The following is a 15,291-nucleotide window of genomic DNA, read 5'->3' as shown; positions in this document are numbered from 1 at the left end:
GGGGCTCTAATGGTTGAACATTTTTTGTTGTTGGCATTAGTGTAATCGCAGTTATACTCTCTCTGCAGGGTAAGGTGTTTCCCAAGCTGCGAAAGAGGGTTCCTCAGGGATCTGGATCCTCGGACTCGGTCTCAGATAAGGAGGAGGACGAGGCCACAGACTATGTCTTCCGCATCCTCTTTCCAAACAGCCAGTCAGAGTTTGGTGAGATTCCCTTCAGAGACGCAAATAAATATGAGCAGCACCCACGGCCTCTCCTGATTCCTACATTTTCATGAACGTGTTAATCGTTGTTTGTTACAGTGACTGTAACGCGTCCTCCCCAACTGACTTCCTCCCTCTCCTTTCAACTGAGCGGGCAGTCCCTCTCCAAAACAGGGACCTTGGTTGTACCCAAGAGGTCCTTCAGCTGTCCTGAAGAATCCCCTTCACTCACAGGAAGCAGCTGTAACACTGTCACACCTCGGCTCGTCCGTCCTTCTGTCAGCTTGCTTTAAATCTCTGCATCTAATATCCTCATGGCCTGTTTTGCACCTCTGGCAAAGTTTATTGATGTTTTCCCGTTATTAAAGCCCCTCCCACTCCCTACCGCCTTCTGTCACGCCTTCTTTACTGCATTACAGCGCTGTAACCTTTTAACAGCCGATGGGTGGACAACTAATTGATCGTATATGGCTCATGCTCAATTGATCTTTCTCTCTGTAATAATTTAATTGAGCATGATGGCTCTGTGCTTTCATATCGTTCATCAATTCCAGATTGCATAAATGTTTTTGTTTTGTCTTTACTCGAAAAGGAATCAGGCACAAACAATCTGAAGTGCTTTCAGCAGATCACAGTCGGAGAGCATAATTCTGCTTATGCAAAGTGTTTTCAGCTGTGTTTAAATCATTTAAATGCAAATGTAATTGTTGAAAGCCCGAGCAGCATAGTACTTTTTAAGTGACAATGATTGTCTGCGTGTGTGTTTTGCAGTGACTCCTCCAGACTTGATGGATCAGGGAGCTACAATGTGGCATCCCACTCTCAGGAAGTCCTCATGTTCCTCTTGTTCTCAGGGGAGCCTCTCTGATGGGGCAACGCCCAAGGGGTGCAACCATGAGAGGTGAGAGATGAGCGCCTTCAAGCTAGAGTGACTTGTGTTCTATTGTGACAGGGAAACTTAAAGACACAAACCTGGCATCCCTCTGCACAAACCAGAAATCCACTTAAGGACAGACAAAACTGGGAAAGAAACGAAGATAGAAGAAACCAGCAGTTGCCTAGAAGACAATTATGTGACATTTAGCTCACTGACATGAGAATGCATTTAGAAAATGAGGTGATAAGCAAGGCAGATAAAATGGTTGAAGGCTCTGGGCTGTATGGCAGCACAGTATGTAATCATTTGAATGATGAAAGGTTAGACTCAACACTACTAAACTGTCACTAGATGCTGTATCTCAGGACGGGGATTTCTTGTGCGCTAGCTGATTAGTTTAATGATGGTCTTTTAAGGGAAGAGGGGACAAAAGTGTTTCCTCCACGCAAGTGAAATGCTGCTCTGTGCTGTATTTTCCTGCAGGGCTCCTCTGAAGCTGCTGTGCGACAACATGAAGAATCAGATCATCTCTCGGGCGTTTTATGGCTGTATGTGATTCTTTTTTTAGTACTGAAAAGCCTTAAAGGGGACCAATTATGCTCTTCCAAATGTTGTGTCTTATGTATAGTGTTACAATCAAAGATGTTCATATTAAACATGGCCAAAGTAATAATAATGATAATAATAATAATAAAAGTAATTCTAAGGCCACAGTGGTGGTGTAGCCATGCCATAGATGCATCATAATAACTAGATACCTGACCCCAAGTTGGCGCCTCATGCAGTCCAAATGAACAGCTTGCGTGCTGCATATGCCAAAAAAGTTTCTTGCTCCTGGTTATTTACACGGCGTGTGGTCAACTGAATTTGCACAGTAGTGTTTCTTCCACTATACCCACCTGCTCAGCTCGTAGACTTTACATTGTGAGGACATTACTGATTTTTAGATTGCTTTCAAAGTACATAACCTCCATTGATTTAAAAAAGAAATCATAATAGGAAGAATCATAATTGACCTTGGATGCAGTTTAAGATGTCTTTCTGATTTGGAAGGGGGGCTTGAAGTGACAGGCGCCGTGGTGAAAGGGTGAAAACAGGTGTTCCAGCACAAACAGTATGAGGAAAATAATGTCTTTTTTGAACATTAAAGCATGTGAACATGTTTAAGTATAACCTTTAGTACGAATATGAACCAGAAAATGAGCATAATAGGTCCTCTTTAAATATGATTATCAATTCACAATGAAAATGTGTTTGAGCTAGTGTGTAATTTCCTCATTTTGATTTACACTGACATCTGTAGAGCCATTAAGTAATGAACTGTATTGTCATCCAGGGTTAGCATACTGCCGTCACCTGTCCACTGTGCGTACACACCTCTCTGCTCTCGTCAATCACACCATTGTGGCACCTGACATGCCGTGCGATGCCTACACAGGGCTCACCACAGATGTGTGGCAGACGTATCTCCAGGACTGCACAGTAAGCATCGCTGGTGTCACAGCACTGCAACAAAAACTCCACATTGCTGGTGACAATATGCTGTCCACACACACACAAACACACATACACATGCATGTCCATTCGCAGGCTATCTCTTTCACTCTGTCACTCTTCTGTCTCATCCATATTCATCCTCTGCTAATCATGTGGCTCACGCCATTAGTCTCACAACCGTGTGCATAAAGCATGACTAATGGACCTGTCAGTCTCAAAGTCCACATCTACGCCTTTTCTCATATAAGCACATATTTTCTTAGATCTTAGTTTGTTTGTTTTTTTGGTGAAGAATACTAATGTAATATTTCATTATTATGCGGGTAGCCACTCAAAAAAGTGACTCAATTTATTGACTGTGGAAACAGTATTTTGATTATTACTAGCTTTTTCCAGAGCTTTAAGCTTCATCTCAGGATTACTGGATAGTTTGCTCTGTTCTGGAGACACCTTAGTTCATCACATGACCTCAGGCCTAAAAGATAACTGAATACATTTTAAATCATTACTTTCTTAACTCTTTGTTTAAACCAATTATTCTATTATGGTATTTTCCTTTTAATTGCCTTATTAAACTTGTACAAATCTGTATCAATATGGAGAGACAAAACATAATCTTTAATTTTTTTTAAATTAAATTAAATTTTTTATTTGTCTTCCCAAGAAGTAAATTGAAAATAATGAGCACATGCTGTATAATCACAGCTGGAAGATGCCCCAGTTCCTGTAGTCTTCTCCATCTACCACCCTCTTGGATGTATTAATCATTCCCTGCACTGACAGTAAAAACTACTCTGAGGCCTCTCACTGCAGCATGCCATGTAATGTCGTTGTTTTAAAGCATTATTGAATGTTTTACACATGCAGGAAGAAATAATTGTCTTTCAAAATGATGCAGAAAATCCAAAGATTGATCAGAAACCAATAACTTGTGTCTTCAGGCATACGAGGAGAAGGAGCTGCTTCGTCTGGTCTACTTTGGTGGCGTGGACGCCTCGCTGCGTAAAGAGGTGTGGCCTTTCCTGCTGGGTCATTACCAGTTTGGAATGTCAAAAGCTGAGAGGAAGGAGGTTTGTAGTTTCCACTATTATGGTTTTGCATTCAAAGTGTTTTCCACCTAAGCCACTGACCCTTGACCCCTCAACCCAGGTGGATGATCAGGTCCGAGTGTGCTACCAACAGACCATGCGTGAGTGGCTCGGCTGTGAGGAGATTGTCCGCCAGCGAGAGAAGGAGCAGCACGCCGCAGCGTTAGCAAAGTGCTCTTCTGGAGCGAGCATGGACAGTCAGAAGATGACCCACCACAACTCCACCATCAGCAATGAGGTGAGTCAGTGATGCAAACTTATATTCAGAGTTAGAGAATAAATGTGGCCAATTTACCAAAGGTCTGTTTACTAGTTATGGATAGTACCTCTCAGCTTGTGACAGTTGTAAAACTGTTCAACAACCAGCTTTTATTTTTTTTAAAAACCAAACAAACAAAAAACATTAAAAAAAATTATCTATCGGTTGCATAACGGAAAATGTAGAATCCACCAATTTTGGTCTTTGCTTGAAGCTTTTTACCTGTCTATTTCCCACAACTTTAAATACGTGTAACAATACATCACTGGAGTATACCTTTAAATGTCCAGTGTGTAGGATATAGTGGCATCTAGCGGTGAGGTTGCAGAACTGAAATTTCTCACGTTTGTCAAGGGTGCAGGACAATTACGGGGGTACACGAAATGCAAATGGCCCTATCGAGAGCCAGTGTTTGATTTGTTCAATAATTTCAAGATAACAAAAACACAATGATTCTTATTTTCAAGTGATTATAAACTAATGAAAACAAAGTGAATATTAGATACCATTTCTGCCCATAGATGCCACTAAACTCTGCACACTGGGTCTTTAATGTGAGCACAGCACATGAGCCAGTGTACAAGACAACTGCATGTCAATAAAAATACATCTTTATATAATAATAATTTCTTGGCCTTAATATATTTTATTCCCAGTCCTCTCAAAGTTCAGAAAGGCAGAGTCTGGCTCGCCTGCAGAGTGATTCCAGCAGCAGCACACAGGTATCAAACACGCACCAAATTACAGCCTGAATGGTCTTTCAAGCAAACTAAATGACACTTGGAGTTTTTAGACTTCTAATATCCTCATCCTAAAGTAATGCATGTGATCTCAACTTTCTAAACCAATCATCCCTGCATTCTCTCCCTGCTAGTTCTTTACATCCTCCCATCCCTTCCCCTGGAGTAGCTTGCTTCCCTTTGGCTTGTTCTTTCAGGTGTTTGAGTCTGTAGAGGAGGTGGACCAGATCGAGACGGAGCCCAAGAGTGAAGAGGCCAAACAGGTGCCAAAGATACCAAATGGAGCCCTGCAGAACGGGACAAGCTCTCCTGACTCTGGACATCCTTCTTCTCGCAACTTCTCAGTCACCTCTGGCTTGTCTGACGGCTCCCTCAGCACAGAGGACAGCGCTGCACCTGATATGATCCTGAGAGCTGCAGCTGTATCTCAGGTGCCACAGAGCCCAGTCAAACCTGCAGGGGTGGAGAGTGAAGGTCTGACAGAGGAGATGGACAGCCAGGTGAAAGGAAAAGAGATGGACAAAGAGCAGGAGAAGGAGAAAGCGCCTGATGCAACGAAAACTGGAGAAAATACAGAGGAGCTGGTGAATGCCAACCAAGATACAAGTCTTCAAAACAAAATACAAAAAACTGTTGAGGAGTCTGCAGCAATTAAAACAGAGTGGCCCAAGTGTGAAGATCAAGATGTGCTGGCAGACATTCAAGCAGTTAAATCTTTAGAGTTTGGGGAAACAGAAAAAGAAGTGCCAGATGAAGATACATCAGTGATTTCAGCAGCTGCTACAGAATCAAAAGGAGAACTTCTTGAGCAAAGTCTCAAAAAAGAAGTGGATGTGTCTTTTGAGGAAGCAACAAAGCTTAAGAAAACTTCAGAAGCAAATGTTGAAAAGACAAAGGAAATAAACGAATCAAAGACAAGTAAACCAGAAATGTTGGCAGAAAGAGAAAATATATCCGTTGATCCTGTGGCTCCCAAAATTGAAAAGAACCTGCTTTTCTCATCAGATGCCGCGGTCTCAAGAGCAAGAGAAGCCTACTTTATCTCTCAGACAGACGAGCCTCAGGTCATGACTGAATCTGACGAGTCTCCCTCTGCCATAGAGATGGAGGAAATTCCCAAAGCCAAAGTTTCCATGGTGCCTTGGAGCAGGAGGGGACGTCATGAAGCATCCTCTCTTTCTGAGGACTCGGCCCCCCACATGGAGCTCAGGCAGAGGGATGAGCAGGGAAAGCCCAGTCCAGAGAGCACAGAGTCCATCCTTTGTGAGGAGCCAGAGATGGACAGCCTTTACCCAAACTTTGACTCTCTGGCCGAGTCTGGAGACACCAAGAATAAAGCGACCTCTCAAGAATCTGCTGGGAGCATCTTCTCTGTATGTACACATATTATTTAAAGAGTTAAAATTTGTTTATGTGCTCTTTTCATCTGTGCATTTATTTATTGTTTTGTTTGTTTCAGCAAGAGCTCCTGGACTTGTACACGTTAAATCTTCACCGCATTGAAAAGGATGTCCAACGCTGTGACCGAAACTATTGGTACTTCACTCCTGCCAACCTGGAGAAACTGCGTAACATCATGTGCAGGTAAAACATGACAGCATCAGGAATGTCATAAAGAGTTAAAATATGCTCATTTACCCATCTTTGTTAAAGTAGAAAATGTCTTACCTGCCTCTCAAGGATGAGAGTATGAATGTAAATGTGCTAATAAGAGTTTGGATTATTTTAATAATGTCCTCACCCCATCTTCATACCAATACATCATAACCTTTTACTGCTTATCAAATATATAATATATTAAATTTTACAGAATAAAACCACCAATATTCTCTATTTTACTTACCATGATAAGTCCAAAAGTGACAATGAACTGTTCTTGTTTGTAGTGTTTTGTGTAGCTAAAGCTTTAATCAGCTCATTTCTCTGCACCACAGACCTTCACTGTTGTTAAAAGACACTAAAGGGACAATTCATCTTTTTTTCTCTTACCTGTAGTACCATTGATTTATCTGGATTGTTCTGGTGTGAGTTGCTGAGTGTTGGAGACATCAGCCATTGAGATGTCTGCCTTTCCTCCAATATAATGGATCTAGAAGGCACTCGTTTTGTGGTGCTAAAACCGTACTGTCAAATTAGGCAGATCTGATCAAAAATGAATCAAGATTCTTTTACTGCATTTCCTGTTTCTCGCCTAAGATGTTTTCAGAAACATGTTTTAATGTACTGTTAAGCTGATTAAAAAAGGTAGTGGCTACATGGCAACCAAGTCACAAACGTTCCCATTCTACAGATAAACAGTACACTAAAATATGTTTCTGAAAACATTTGAGACAAGGAATAGGACATGCAATAACAGAATCAGTTTCATAATTGATCAGGGCTGCTTAGTTTGACAGTTTGGACCAAAGTTTCAATACATTTAACTGTAGAGTAACCTAATCATTTTACACTTCAGGAGTAGTTAGCTTGATAAATGATTATTATTCTGAAAAAGCTTTCTTCATCATTGAAAAGAGATGTGGAAATACCTCTGGAACTGAGCAGCATCTGGCTCAGTTTATGAGTGGCAGATAAAAGCAGCTGAGTTCACGTATCTGGGTTGTATATTTACAGCTATATCTGGAGGCACCTTGACATCGGTTACGTGCAGGGCATGTGTGATCTGCTGGCTCCACTTCTAGTCATTCTGGATGACGGTGAGTCAGCACTGAATCACGTCTCTTCTCCGACATTTGTTGTATTTCGGTAGTTATTGATGGAACAACAGAGGACAGTTTGCCCACTCACTTTTCTCACTCCTTCCTCTCCGTTTTTTCCTTCTTTCAGAGGCCATGGCCTTCAGCTGCTTCACTGAGCTCATGAAGAGAATGAATCAAAACTTTCCTCACGGAGGAGCTATGGATACTCACTTTGCCAACATGCGCTCTCTAATCCAGGTGACACAGTACCCGTAAACTCTTTACACATACTGTAGCAGCTTGTTATCACTAAATCCATTAATTACCAACAAGCACCACTTTTTCACACGTTTCCTCCACAGTCAGACTCATTACTAGTTTCCTGAATCTCCTCTGATCCCCTCTCTGCGCAGATCCTGGATTCTGAGCTGTTTGAGCTAATGCACCAGAACGGAGACTACACCCACTTCTACTTCTGCTACCGCTGGTTTCTCCTAGACTTCAAGCGAGGTAAAACGACAGCATGGTGCGAAAGAGTTTGTGCCAATTAGAGGAGCAGGAGATTCCCTGTTGGTGGATATAATTGCCAGACCACTTGGCAGCTTGCTAACAACACATTTTGTTATTAAGGCCCAGAAAGGATTTCAGTTATATCTTTAGAAAACTGTTCCTTGGAGTTGTGAAATAATTGCCAGGAACGTCAGCTGCATAGATAGGTTTTATAATGAATCGGGCTTCATACCGGAGATTCAACAATAGACTCTTTTTCTCACTGGGGTATCTCATTATATCCTCTCTCCCACCCAAACACCTGCCTCCACTCTTATCTCTCTCCTCTGATAACTCCACTTCCTGCAAGCTCGCCTCCCATCCGAGTCCTCAAATATGGATTGACTCTCGTTCCTTTATGTGATTTGTCTTCCAGAGCTGGTGTATGATGACGTATTTGCAGTGTGGGAAACTATCTGGGCAGCCAAGTATGTCTCTTCCAGTCACTTTGTCCTCTTCATTGCACTGGCGCTGGTGGAGATCTACAGGGACATAATCCTGGAGAACAACATGGACTTTACTGATATCATTAAGTTCTTCAATGGTAAAACACAACGCTTCATAGATGACATTCACAGACATATCCTCTTCCCTGTGGAAGGTGCACTCCACTGATTTCATTATCATTATTATTATTATTTTTAAACTTTAATTTATTCAGGTTTATTTATTCAGGTAGTTCTATTGAGATTACAAAATCTCTTCCTCAAGGGAGCCAAAATAGCAGCAAACAATACATACACGCGCACATTAAAAACACATCAACCAAAGCATACAGTAACAACCAATGGCTGTATAAAGATGGACAACACATCTCCACTTCCTCCCACTGTACAAAAATGAAGCCAAAAAAATCCCAAATATGCAACCATTTTTGTAGCATCGAACAGGTAATTAAAGAGTTTAGTTAATTTACATTCGTACTCACAGTTGACAACTGAATAGATGCAGAATTTATTCATGTTCTGCAGACATTTAAATGTGTTTTTTTGTGTTTGGTTTGAAGTAGCCAAAGTTATTTTTGAAGAAAAATTAATCTTGAATGTTTCTTTGTCTTTCAGAGATGGCTGAGCACCACAACATAACGCAGATTTTGACCCTGGCCAGAGATCTGGTGTGTAAGGTGCAGCTGCTGATAGAGAACAAGTGATGTTGCTGTTTGTTATTTCTTAACTTCCAAGTAAAGTGTGACTGGCTGTAGCAGCGCAAGAGTAAAATACATGTAAGCACACACACACTCTCTCTCTCTCTCTCTCTCTCTCTCTCTCTCTCTTTCACACACACACACACACACACACACACACACACACTCACTAACACACACAACATGAAGCCTTTACAATCACTGTTTGCTGCTATGAGCCTTACTGGCTGTATCCACAGTGTTGTTTGTGTTGTCGACAGCTGTAGGGGAATATTATGCTTCATATTTGTCAGTATGTTCAAGTGAAAAAATTGTATCTGAAAAAAAGCATTGATTTAAATTCTAAATATTTTGTCAGAAATCCCTGAAGTGTTCATCTTAATCCGAGTACACTTAATAGATTACAGGATTATTTTGAGATAAGTAAGGTTTTAGATTCACACTTCAAACCAAAATGCAGAGCTGAATTACACCAGAGACTATATTTATGGGGAAGATTCATTGTGATAATAGTTTATAAAAACTATTTTAATAGTCAAAGTCTACAAGATTAAACTTTAGATATATCAGCAAGTTATCCTCATTTTCCTACCCCCTATTGAAGGAATCAGTGTCAGCAGACCTTTAATTTTCTTCAAATATAACCCCCAAAATTCACTTATTTTTCACTGATGACTGATCCAAGATGTAACTAAAACTCCAGTTCTGTTTAACGTTAAGAATAATTTAGCTTTTAGCACCATGTCAGTGATTTTAGCATCCAGCAGTGTTTTTAATGTTTTAACTGAACTGCCTCGTCTGCCAAATATTGTCTTTATTTGTTCTGTGTGAATCTGTACTGAGAGAAAAATGTGTTTGACTTATGAGGATTTTATTGTGTAAAATCATAACCGAATATTTAAGTGACTTAAGGATGTCTGGGTGGAGATATATATAAAGCAACAAGCCTGATTTGATAACCACCTAAGTTATTTTTCATTATCCCGTGAACCACTGTATATTTTGTAAATTGTGCAGTTTACTCTTGATTTTTGTCTTGTGTTATCTGCCGCCTGTTTGTCGAAATAAATGTTAATTTCAGCTTGAATATGATTGTGAATCAGGAAGATCAGATGAGACAGATAAGTTTTGTTGTGCCACATTATTCAGATTATTTAGTGTGAGAGTAGCATGAACTGAGAGATGAAAATGAGAGGTACAGACGATGTTATGATGAAAACTGTATTGATATTTTGACAGATTTGGTACTTTTGAGGACATACAACAGTATATGCTTTTAACACCTAAATTAATACTATTGTTGGTTGCAATTTGCCAACATCCATGCGTGTCATTTATTGCCTAAAACTTCTCTCAGTTGGTCTTAAAGTGTTGTTTCCTGAATGTGGTAGAATGAATTATGCTTTTAATATTGGTGTTTCTTTGTGAATGCTAACTGTCTGAAAACCTTTTTTTATTTAGTATAAAATTTATTTAATATTTATTTATTTATTTCATTTTCTCATTCAGATGCTGCTTTGTCTGTAAAGCTGATATTTATATTTTGTGGCCGGTTCTAAATGTTTATTGTAAAACAATCAAATTCTATACTAAGAGTTCATATATAAAATATATATATTAAATGGTATATGTTCTTATAATAAAATAATAAAATTGGAATCATTGTTATTTTTCCAAAACGTCTTGCAATGTGTTAAATTACTCCATTGTATTAAACTGCTGTGAAGAGTCAGAAATACATCATGAAAGTGATAAACGTCAAGAGATCACCAGAGATGACTGTGTCGGTCAGTCCATCTTTTTAATCAAGACAAGCTATCTCAACAACTGATTGCTGTTTCCCCAGGAGATTATTCCCTACTTCAGTGGATTTATACTGCATCACTACAATGCCTGGATAGATCATCATGAAATTTGGTACAAACATCTGTCCCGCACATGATGAACTGGAATTATTTTGTTAATCTATTTTTCCCCCCATAATCCGTGGAGGGTGATGAATTACTTAAGTATCAATATATAAATAACTATATATAAATATTAAAGCGGCTATTTGTCTGCAAAATCTAAGTGAAATTTAAAAAATCAAAGGGCCACACTGAGGCACCATGGGCAAGTGATGTATACAGGCAAAAGAAGTCCAACGTCTATTTAAACTTCTTGTGGTGCTTTTGATTTATTTAGCCCAAAGCAAGCAAGCAAACAAAAGAACAAAGGAATCATGGCTCCTGCTGACTCTCTTATGCTGGTAAAAAAAAAAACATTTTGCACACCAAGGTGCACATGCAGGTCCTACCTGCCTACCTGTCTTTATAACCGCAGGTGCCCCATATTACTCAATTCACTGAACCCCCCCTTCCCAAAAAAAGTATTTATGTAATGCTGGGAGTAAATATGCTGAACAAAACTACAAAAAAAACTAATTATAAAATAAACAAATAACTGGCAAAAGAAAACTATCAAAACAAACAAAAAGTTAGAACACTAAAACATTACTTATCTTGAGCAAACAACAAAATACTACCAACAAATAGTGCCAACATATACTACATAAATATATGAAATACATTTATTCGCATCCTGTTTAATCACCAACTTTTATATATTTTTCTCTAATTTTTCAGGATTTAGTCTTTGTTAATTAATTCCTTTGTTTATACAAACTTACTTGATAATACTAGACAGTTTGTTCCAACCAAGCAATTTGATTGGCTGAGAGGTATTCCGTGAGTGTTGATTATATACAACGCAACAGCGGTGGGACTTTTAACTCTTCGTGTATCACTCCGCGTCACCGCTGTCTTAATTAGCCCTACATTAACGGTATCTACTGTACGCTACAGAGTAACAAACTGCTCTGAAAGCCGACTTTGAGTCCCTCTGGAGTTGCTCTATATTAGGAAAACAAGTGGTGTGGGAACTTCCAGTCTTTTTGGGGCTCATTGGTGGCAGCGTTGTTTTTCAACAAGCCGCTTTGAGGAATTTTCTGTGGTTGTGTGGAGCCGTTACTCCTGCTGCTGTTTTTAGTTTAGCTGCCTCAGTATAGCTAGCTGGCTAACTACCGCATTGTGCTAGATTAGGAAAATGTGGCGCAGAGACCAGGACCCTTTTAAACCAGGCACCAGGATGTTTGACAGCCCGTCGCTCGGCAGGTACTCCACGGTTGACCTGCCCTCTCCCTTCACTGGAGACTGGAGCCAGAGTTTCCTCAGCTGGAGGCGGCGGAGGATGCAGGTGTGAGCCGGAGAGGTTCTTCTTTGTCGCATCGGTAAGTCAAGAGAGACACACAACTAATTTAACTGGAAACACGCAGATAATTGTACATGCTACTAAACAGACCTAACCAGCAGAGAGTAGCTAGCTAGTTTGCAAGAAAAAGTTTTGTGTTGCCAGGTAACAGCTGCCACTTCCAGCAGTTGCGGAACTATTTGCGTCGGCAGGGCCAAAAAAATGAGTTATCTAATTAATGGTGCTTTTGAACCTGTTGTATGAATGTATTACCGCACTCGAGGTCGTGCTGTTTTACTGTACAAAACCACAGCTGCGATTGTCTTGAGTTATCATTACACCTGCGACACAACAGCAAGCCGCGCGAGCAACGCGACATCTGCTGTTTATCGGCGCTCATCGCTGGCACTTGCACTGTGGTCAGCGTCTGCAGTACCTGCAGTACCTGCAGTACACATCCAGGGAGCAGCAAAGTTTTTAAAACTGCTATCGCCCGAACAGGGACTTGAACCCTGGACCCTCAGATTAAAAGTCTGATGCTCTACCGACTGAGCTATCCGGGCTCACGTGTATGATCAGAGCGAAGCAACGACTGGAGAGTTCAATTCCCGGATGGGACCTGTCTTGTAACTTTTACTACCGGTTGACAGTGTGTCAAATATCACTTAAATCTGACTAAAATTAGGAAAACAATTATTTCGTAGATTAAAAAAAACATTTTCACAGATACATTCTTTCTTTAAATCAGTTGAGGTGATATTTATTGAAAGTACTGCAACAATCTAACTGTCGGAATATACTGCATTCATTTCTTGTAGTAAAAATAGTTTGCGGTTTGTTGATGACTTTTAGAGATGTTGCGGTTTTCCGAGATATTCAGGCATGAATCAAAAGTCAAAGTGCTGTTATAGAAAAACAGAGATTTACTGCAAGACATAGGATACGTATGAGAAATACACTCACACATCCACCTTACTTTAGTTTTCTCAGACACATAATGTTGCATTTGTGCCTGAAACAAATTGGTTTGGTCCTGGCTGTGAATTCTGGAGAAAGATGTGAATGATTAAATATGATTTGATGGCTGCCATCCAGCTCACAAAGGAGAAGGTCTGTCGATCAAAACATTGTGAGTTTGATCCCCGAGTAAAATATGTTTTTAATACAGCCAGCTGTCGAGAAAACATCACTTAATATATAAAAAAATGTGATTGTTAATAATGATTAAGTACAATAAAATAGAATTACAAGATAAGGATATTTTTACTAATTTAAGAAACATCTGTAACATTCACTAAACATGTAACCTTTATGTTTGTAATTTTCAATGTATCAAAGAAAAAACATTTTATAATTCATGTCTTTTACATTTGACATGCAAATATGATGTAATTAGCAATGAATGGGAAAGGTGGAGTATTGACAGTACTGCAACAATGTAATTGTCTTGTTTGAATATATTTGCATGCTTTCACGCAATGTGGTAGTGTTTGTAATCTGTTGATGTCCATTTACGAGAACAAAATCTGATCATTTCATTCTTATCCAAGTTATCTGAGTTTTCATTAAGTCAGAGATTGCTTGAACCTTGCTTCTACAATATATATGGTAGCTAAAAAAACAAAAATACTGTATAGATATACAAAAATAACACACCAATACAAAAATAAATAAAACATCAGCATTTGAGCAGTTTCAAAACATATTAGTATGCTTTCATTATGCATATGTGTGTTAACATTTACGGAGCCGCTAACTTGGCCCAACGCTATTGAAAGATGCCACTGACATCGCTGTAGGCGCCATACAGAAAAAAAAAAAAGATATTATTTGAGGATGGTGTTAAAACCTCAGCCCTCAGATTAAAAATCCTTGCTTTATGAACTGCTGATTTAGGTAACTAATATTAACATAAACAGAAAAAAATATATACAAAACTCAGTTGTTGAAGAGACAGAAACAGTGAGCTTACCAACCTAAAGTGACCTCATACAACACATTTTTATATACTTGCCTTTATGTGATGTTGTCTTTTTATCTATTTTATATTATTTTGTATTTATTTGACCTGTTTCAGTTTCCTTTTTGTCATTTGTGGTTTTATTACTTCAATTGCCATCTGCCTATTTGTTGTTTGGGTTTTTTATTTTAAAAGGGCATTTTGTGTCCTGTATCTTGCATTATTCATCCTCTTGTAATTTTATCTTAACTCTACCTTAGTTTCATACGTCTGGCTTTTGTTTAGTAGGATTCTTTGGCTTTCGATTGTTGTGTATGCTTATATGTATCACGTTTCTGCATTTGCTTTGTTTGTCAAAGCACTTTGTAAACTCTGTTTGTGTACAGGTGCTGTATAGGTACATTTATTAATATTATTAGAAGAGTACCAACAAACTAAAACACAACATGAGATCCCTGTAATATTCGTTTCTTCTCTACAATAATTAAGCTTTAGCTAGATAACTACTTAGCCAGATAACTAAAATAAAAGTCTGAACTCTAACATGTTATCTCAGCTAGTTAGACAACAAACTTTCTGTGCCTCCAGGTGGGTGAGCGACAGTTAACCTAGCAGGCCTGTTAAAGATGGAGAAGTTTAATGCTGTCAATTCTGGAGAAACATCGAAAGAACAAATTTGATGCCAGCCCATAGATAAACGTGATCATCCAGGTTTTATGACTGCTGTGTTTCCAGGCTTGAAAATTGTAACGCCCGAACAGGGACTTGAACCCTGGACCCTCAGATTAAAAGTCTGATGCTCTACCGACTGAGCTATCCGGGCGCTCTGTTGAGCAGTAGACCATCATACATTATATAGTGACAAGGCATAATGGAAACGTGATTTTTTTTTCATAGTGATTAGTGCCTTAGAAAAATAGAAGAAGTCACTAGTAGCGATGCCTGAGCTAACGTTACATTGTATCGGCTACTACTGCCAAATATGTAACTGCTGTCACGCATTAAGATAACACGCATACCTCAAAGGCAGCATTCAACACAGGAAACGCTGGTTTCGCGATAAAATA

At 39.3% G+C, this 15,291-nt stretch overlaps 1 protein-coding gene and 2 non-coding genes across 6 annotated transcripts in view; 1 reads left to right on the top strand and 2 right to left on the bottom strand.

Moving 5' to 3' along the window:
- Positions 1-10,695, top strand: part of sgsm1a (small G protein signaling modulator 1a) — a 35,220-nt gene extending 24,525 nt beyond the window's left edge. The window contains exons 12-26 of one of the 4 annotated variants that reach the window (XM_088076799.1): positions 69-204; positions 304-447; positions 976-1,105; positions 1,565-1,629; positions 2,418-2,563; positions 3,520-3,648; positions 3,728-3,904; positions 4,582-4,647; positions 4,800-6,038; positions 6,125-6,249; positions 7,279-7,361; positions 7,492-7,601; positions 7,757-7,853; positions 8,269-8,436; positions 8,954-10,695. In XM_088076799.1, the coding sequence (XP_087932925.1) occupies positions 69-204; positions 304-447; positions 976-1,105; positions 1,565-1,629; positions 2,418-2,563; positions 3,520-3,648; positions 3,728-3,904; positions 4,582-4,647; positions 4,800-6,038; positions 6,125-6,249; positions 7,279-7,361; positions 7,492-7,601; positions 7,757-7,853; positions 8,269-8,436; positions 8,954-9,042 (2,904 nt within the window). In that variant the 3' untranslated portion in view covers positions 9,043-10,695. The remainder of the gene's footprint in view (positions 1-68; positions 205-303; positions 448-975; positions 1,106-1,564; positions 1,630-2,417; positions 2,564-3,519; positions 3,649-3,727; positions 3,905-4,581; positions 4,648-4,799; positions 6,039-6,124; positions 6,250-7,278; positions 7,362-7,491; positions 7,602-7,756; positions 7,854-8,268; positions 8,437-8,953) is intronic. The other 3 variants (XM_088076800.1, XM_042488516.2, XM_042488517.2) reach the window with 3 other exon arrangements.
- A 2,059-nt stretch (positions 10,696-12,754) lies between these two features.
- Positions 12,755-12,827, bottom strand: trnak-uuu (transfer RNA lysine (anticodon UUU)). Its single transcript has one exon. It is a non-coding gene; the product is annotated as a tRNA-Lys (tRNA).
- A 2,147-nt stretch (positions 12,828-14,974) lies between these two features.
- On the bottom strand, positions 14,975-15,047 carry trnak-uuu (transfer RNA lysine (anticodon UUU)). Its single transcript has one exon. It is a non-coding gene; the product is annotated as a tRNA-Lys (tRNA).
- Between the last annotated feature and the right edge of the window lie 244 nt (positions 15,048-15,291).

This window comes from Plectropomus leopardus, chromosome 4 (assembly GCF_026936395.1).
Source record: "Plectropomus leopardus strain MGB_pleo_1.0 chromosome 4, ASM2693639v1, whole genome shotgun sequence".
In the NCBI taxonomy this organism is placed as follows: Eukaryota; Metazoa; Chordata; class Actinopteri; order Perciformes; family Serranidae; genus Plectropomus; species Plectropomus leopardus.
This window is presented reverse-complemented; position numbering and strand designations above follow the sequence as displayed.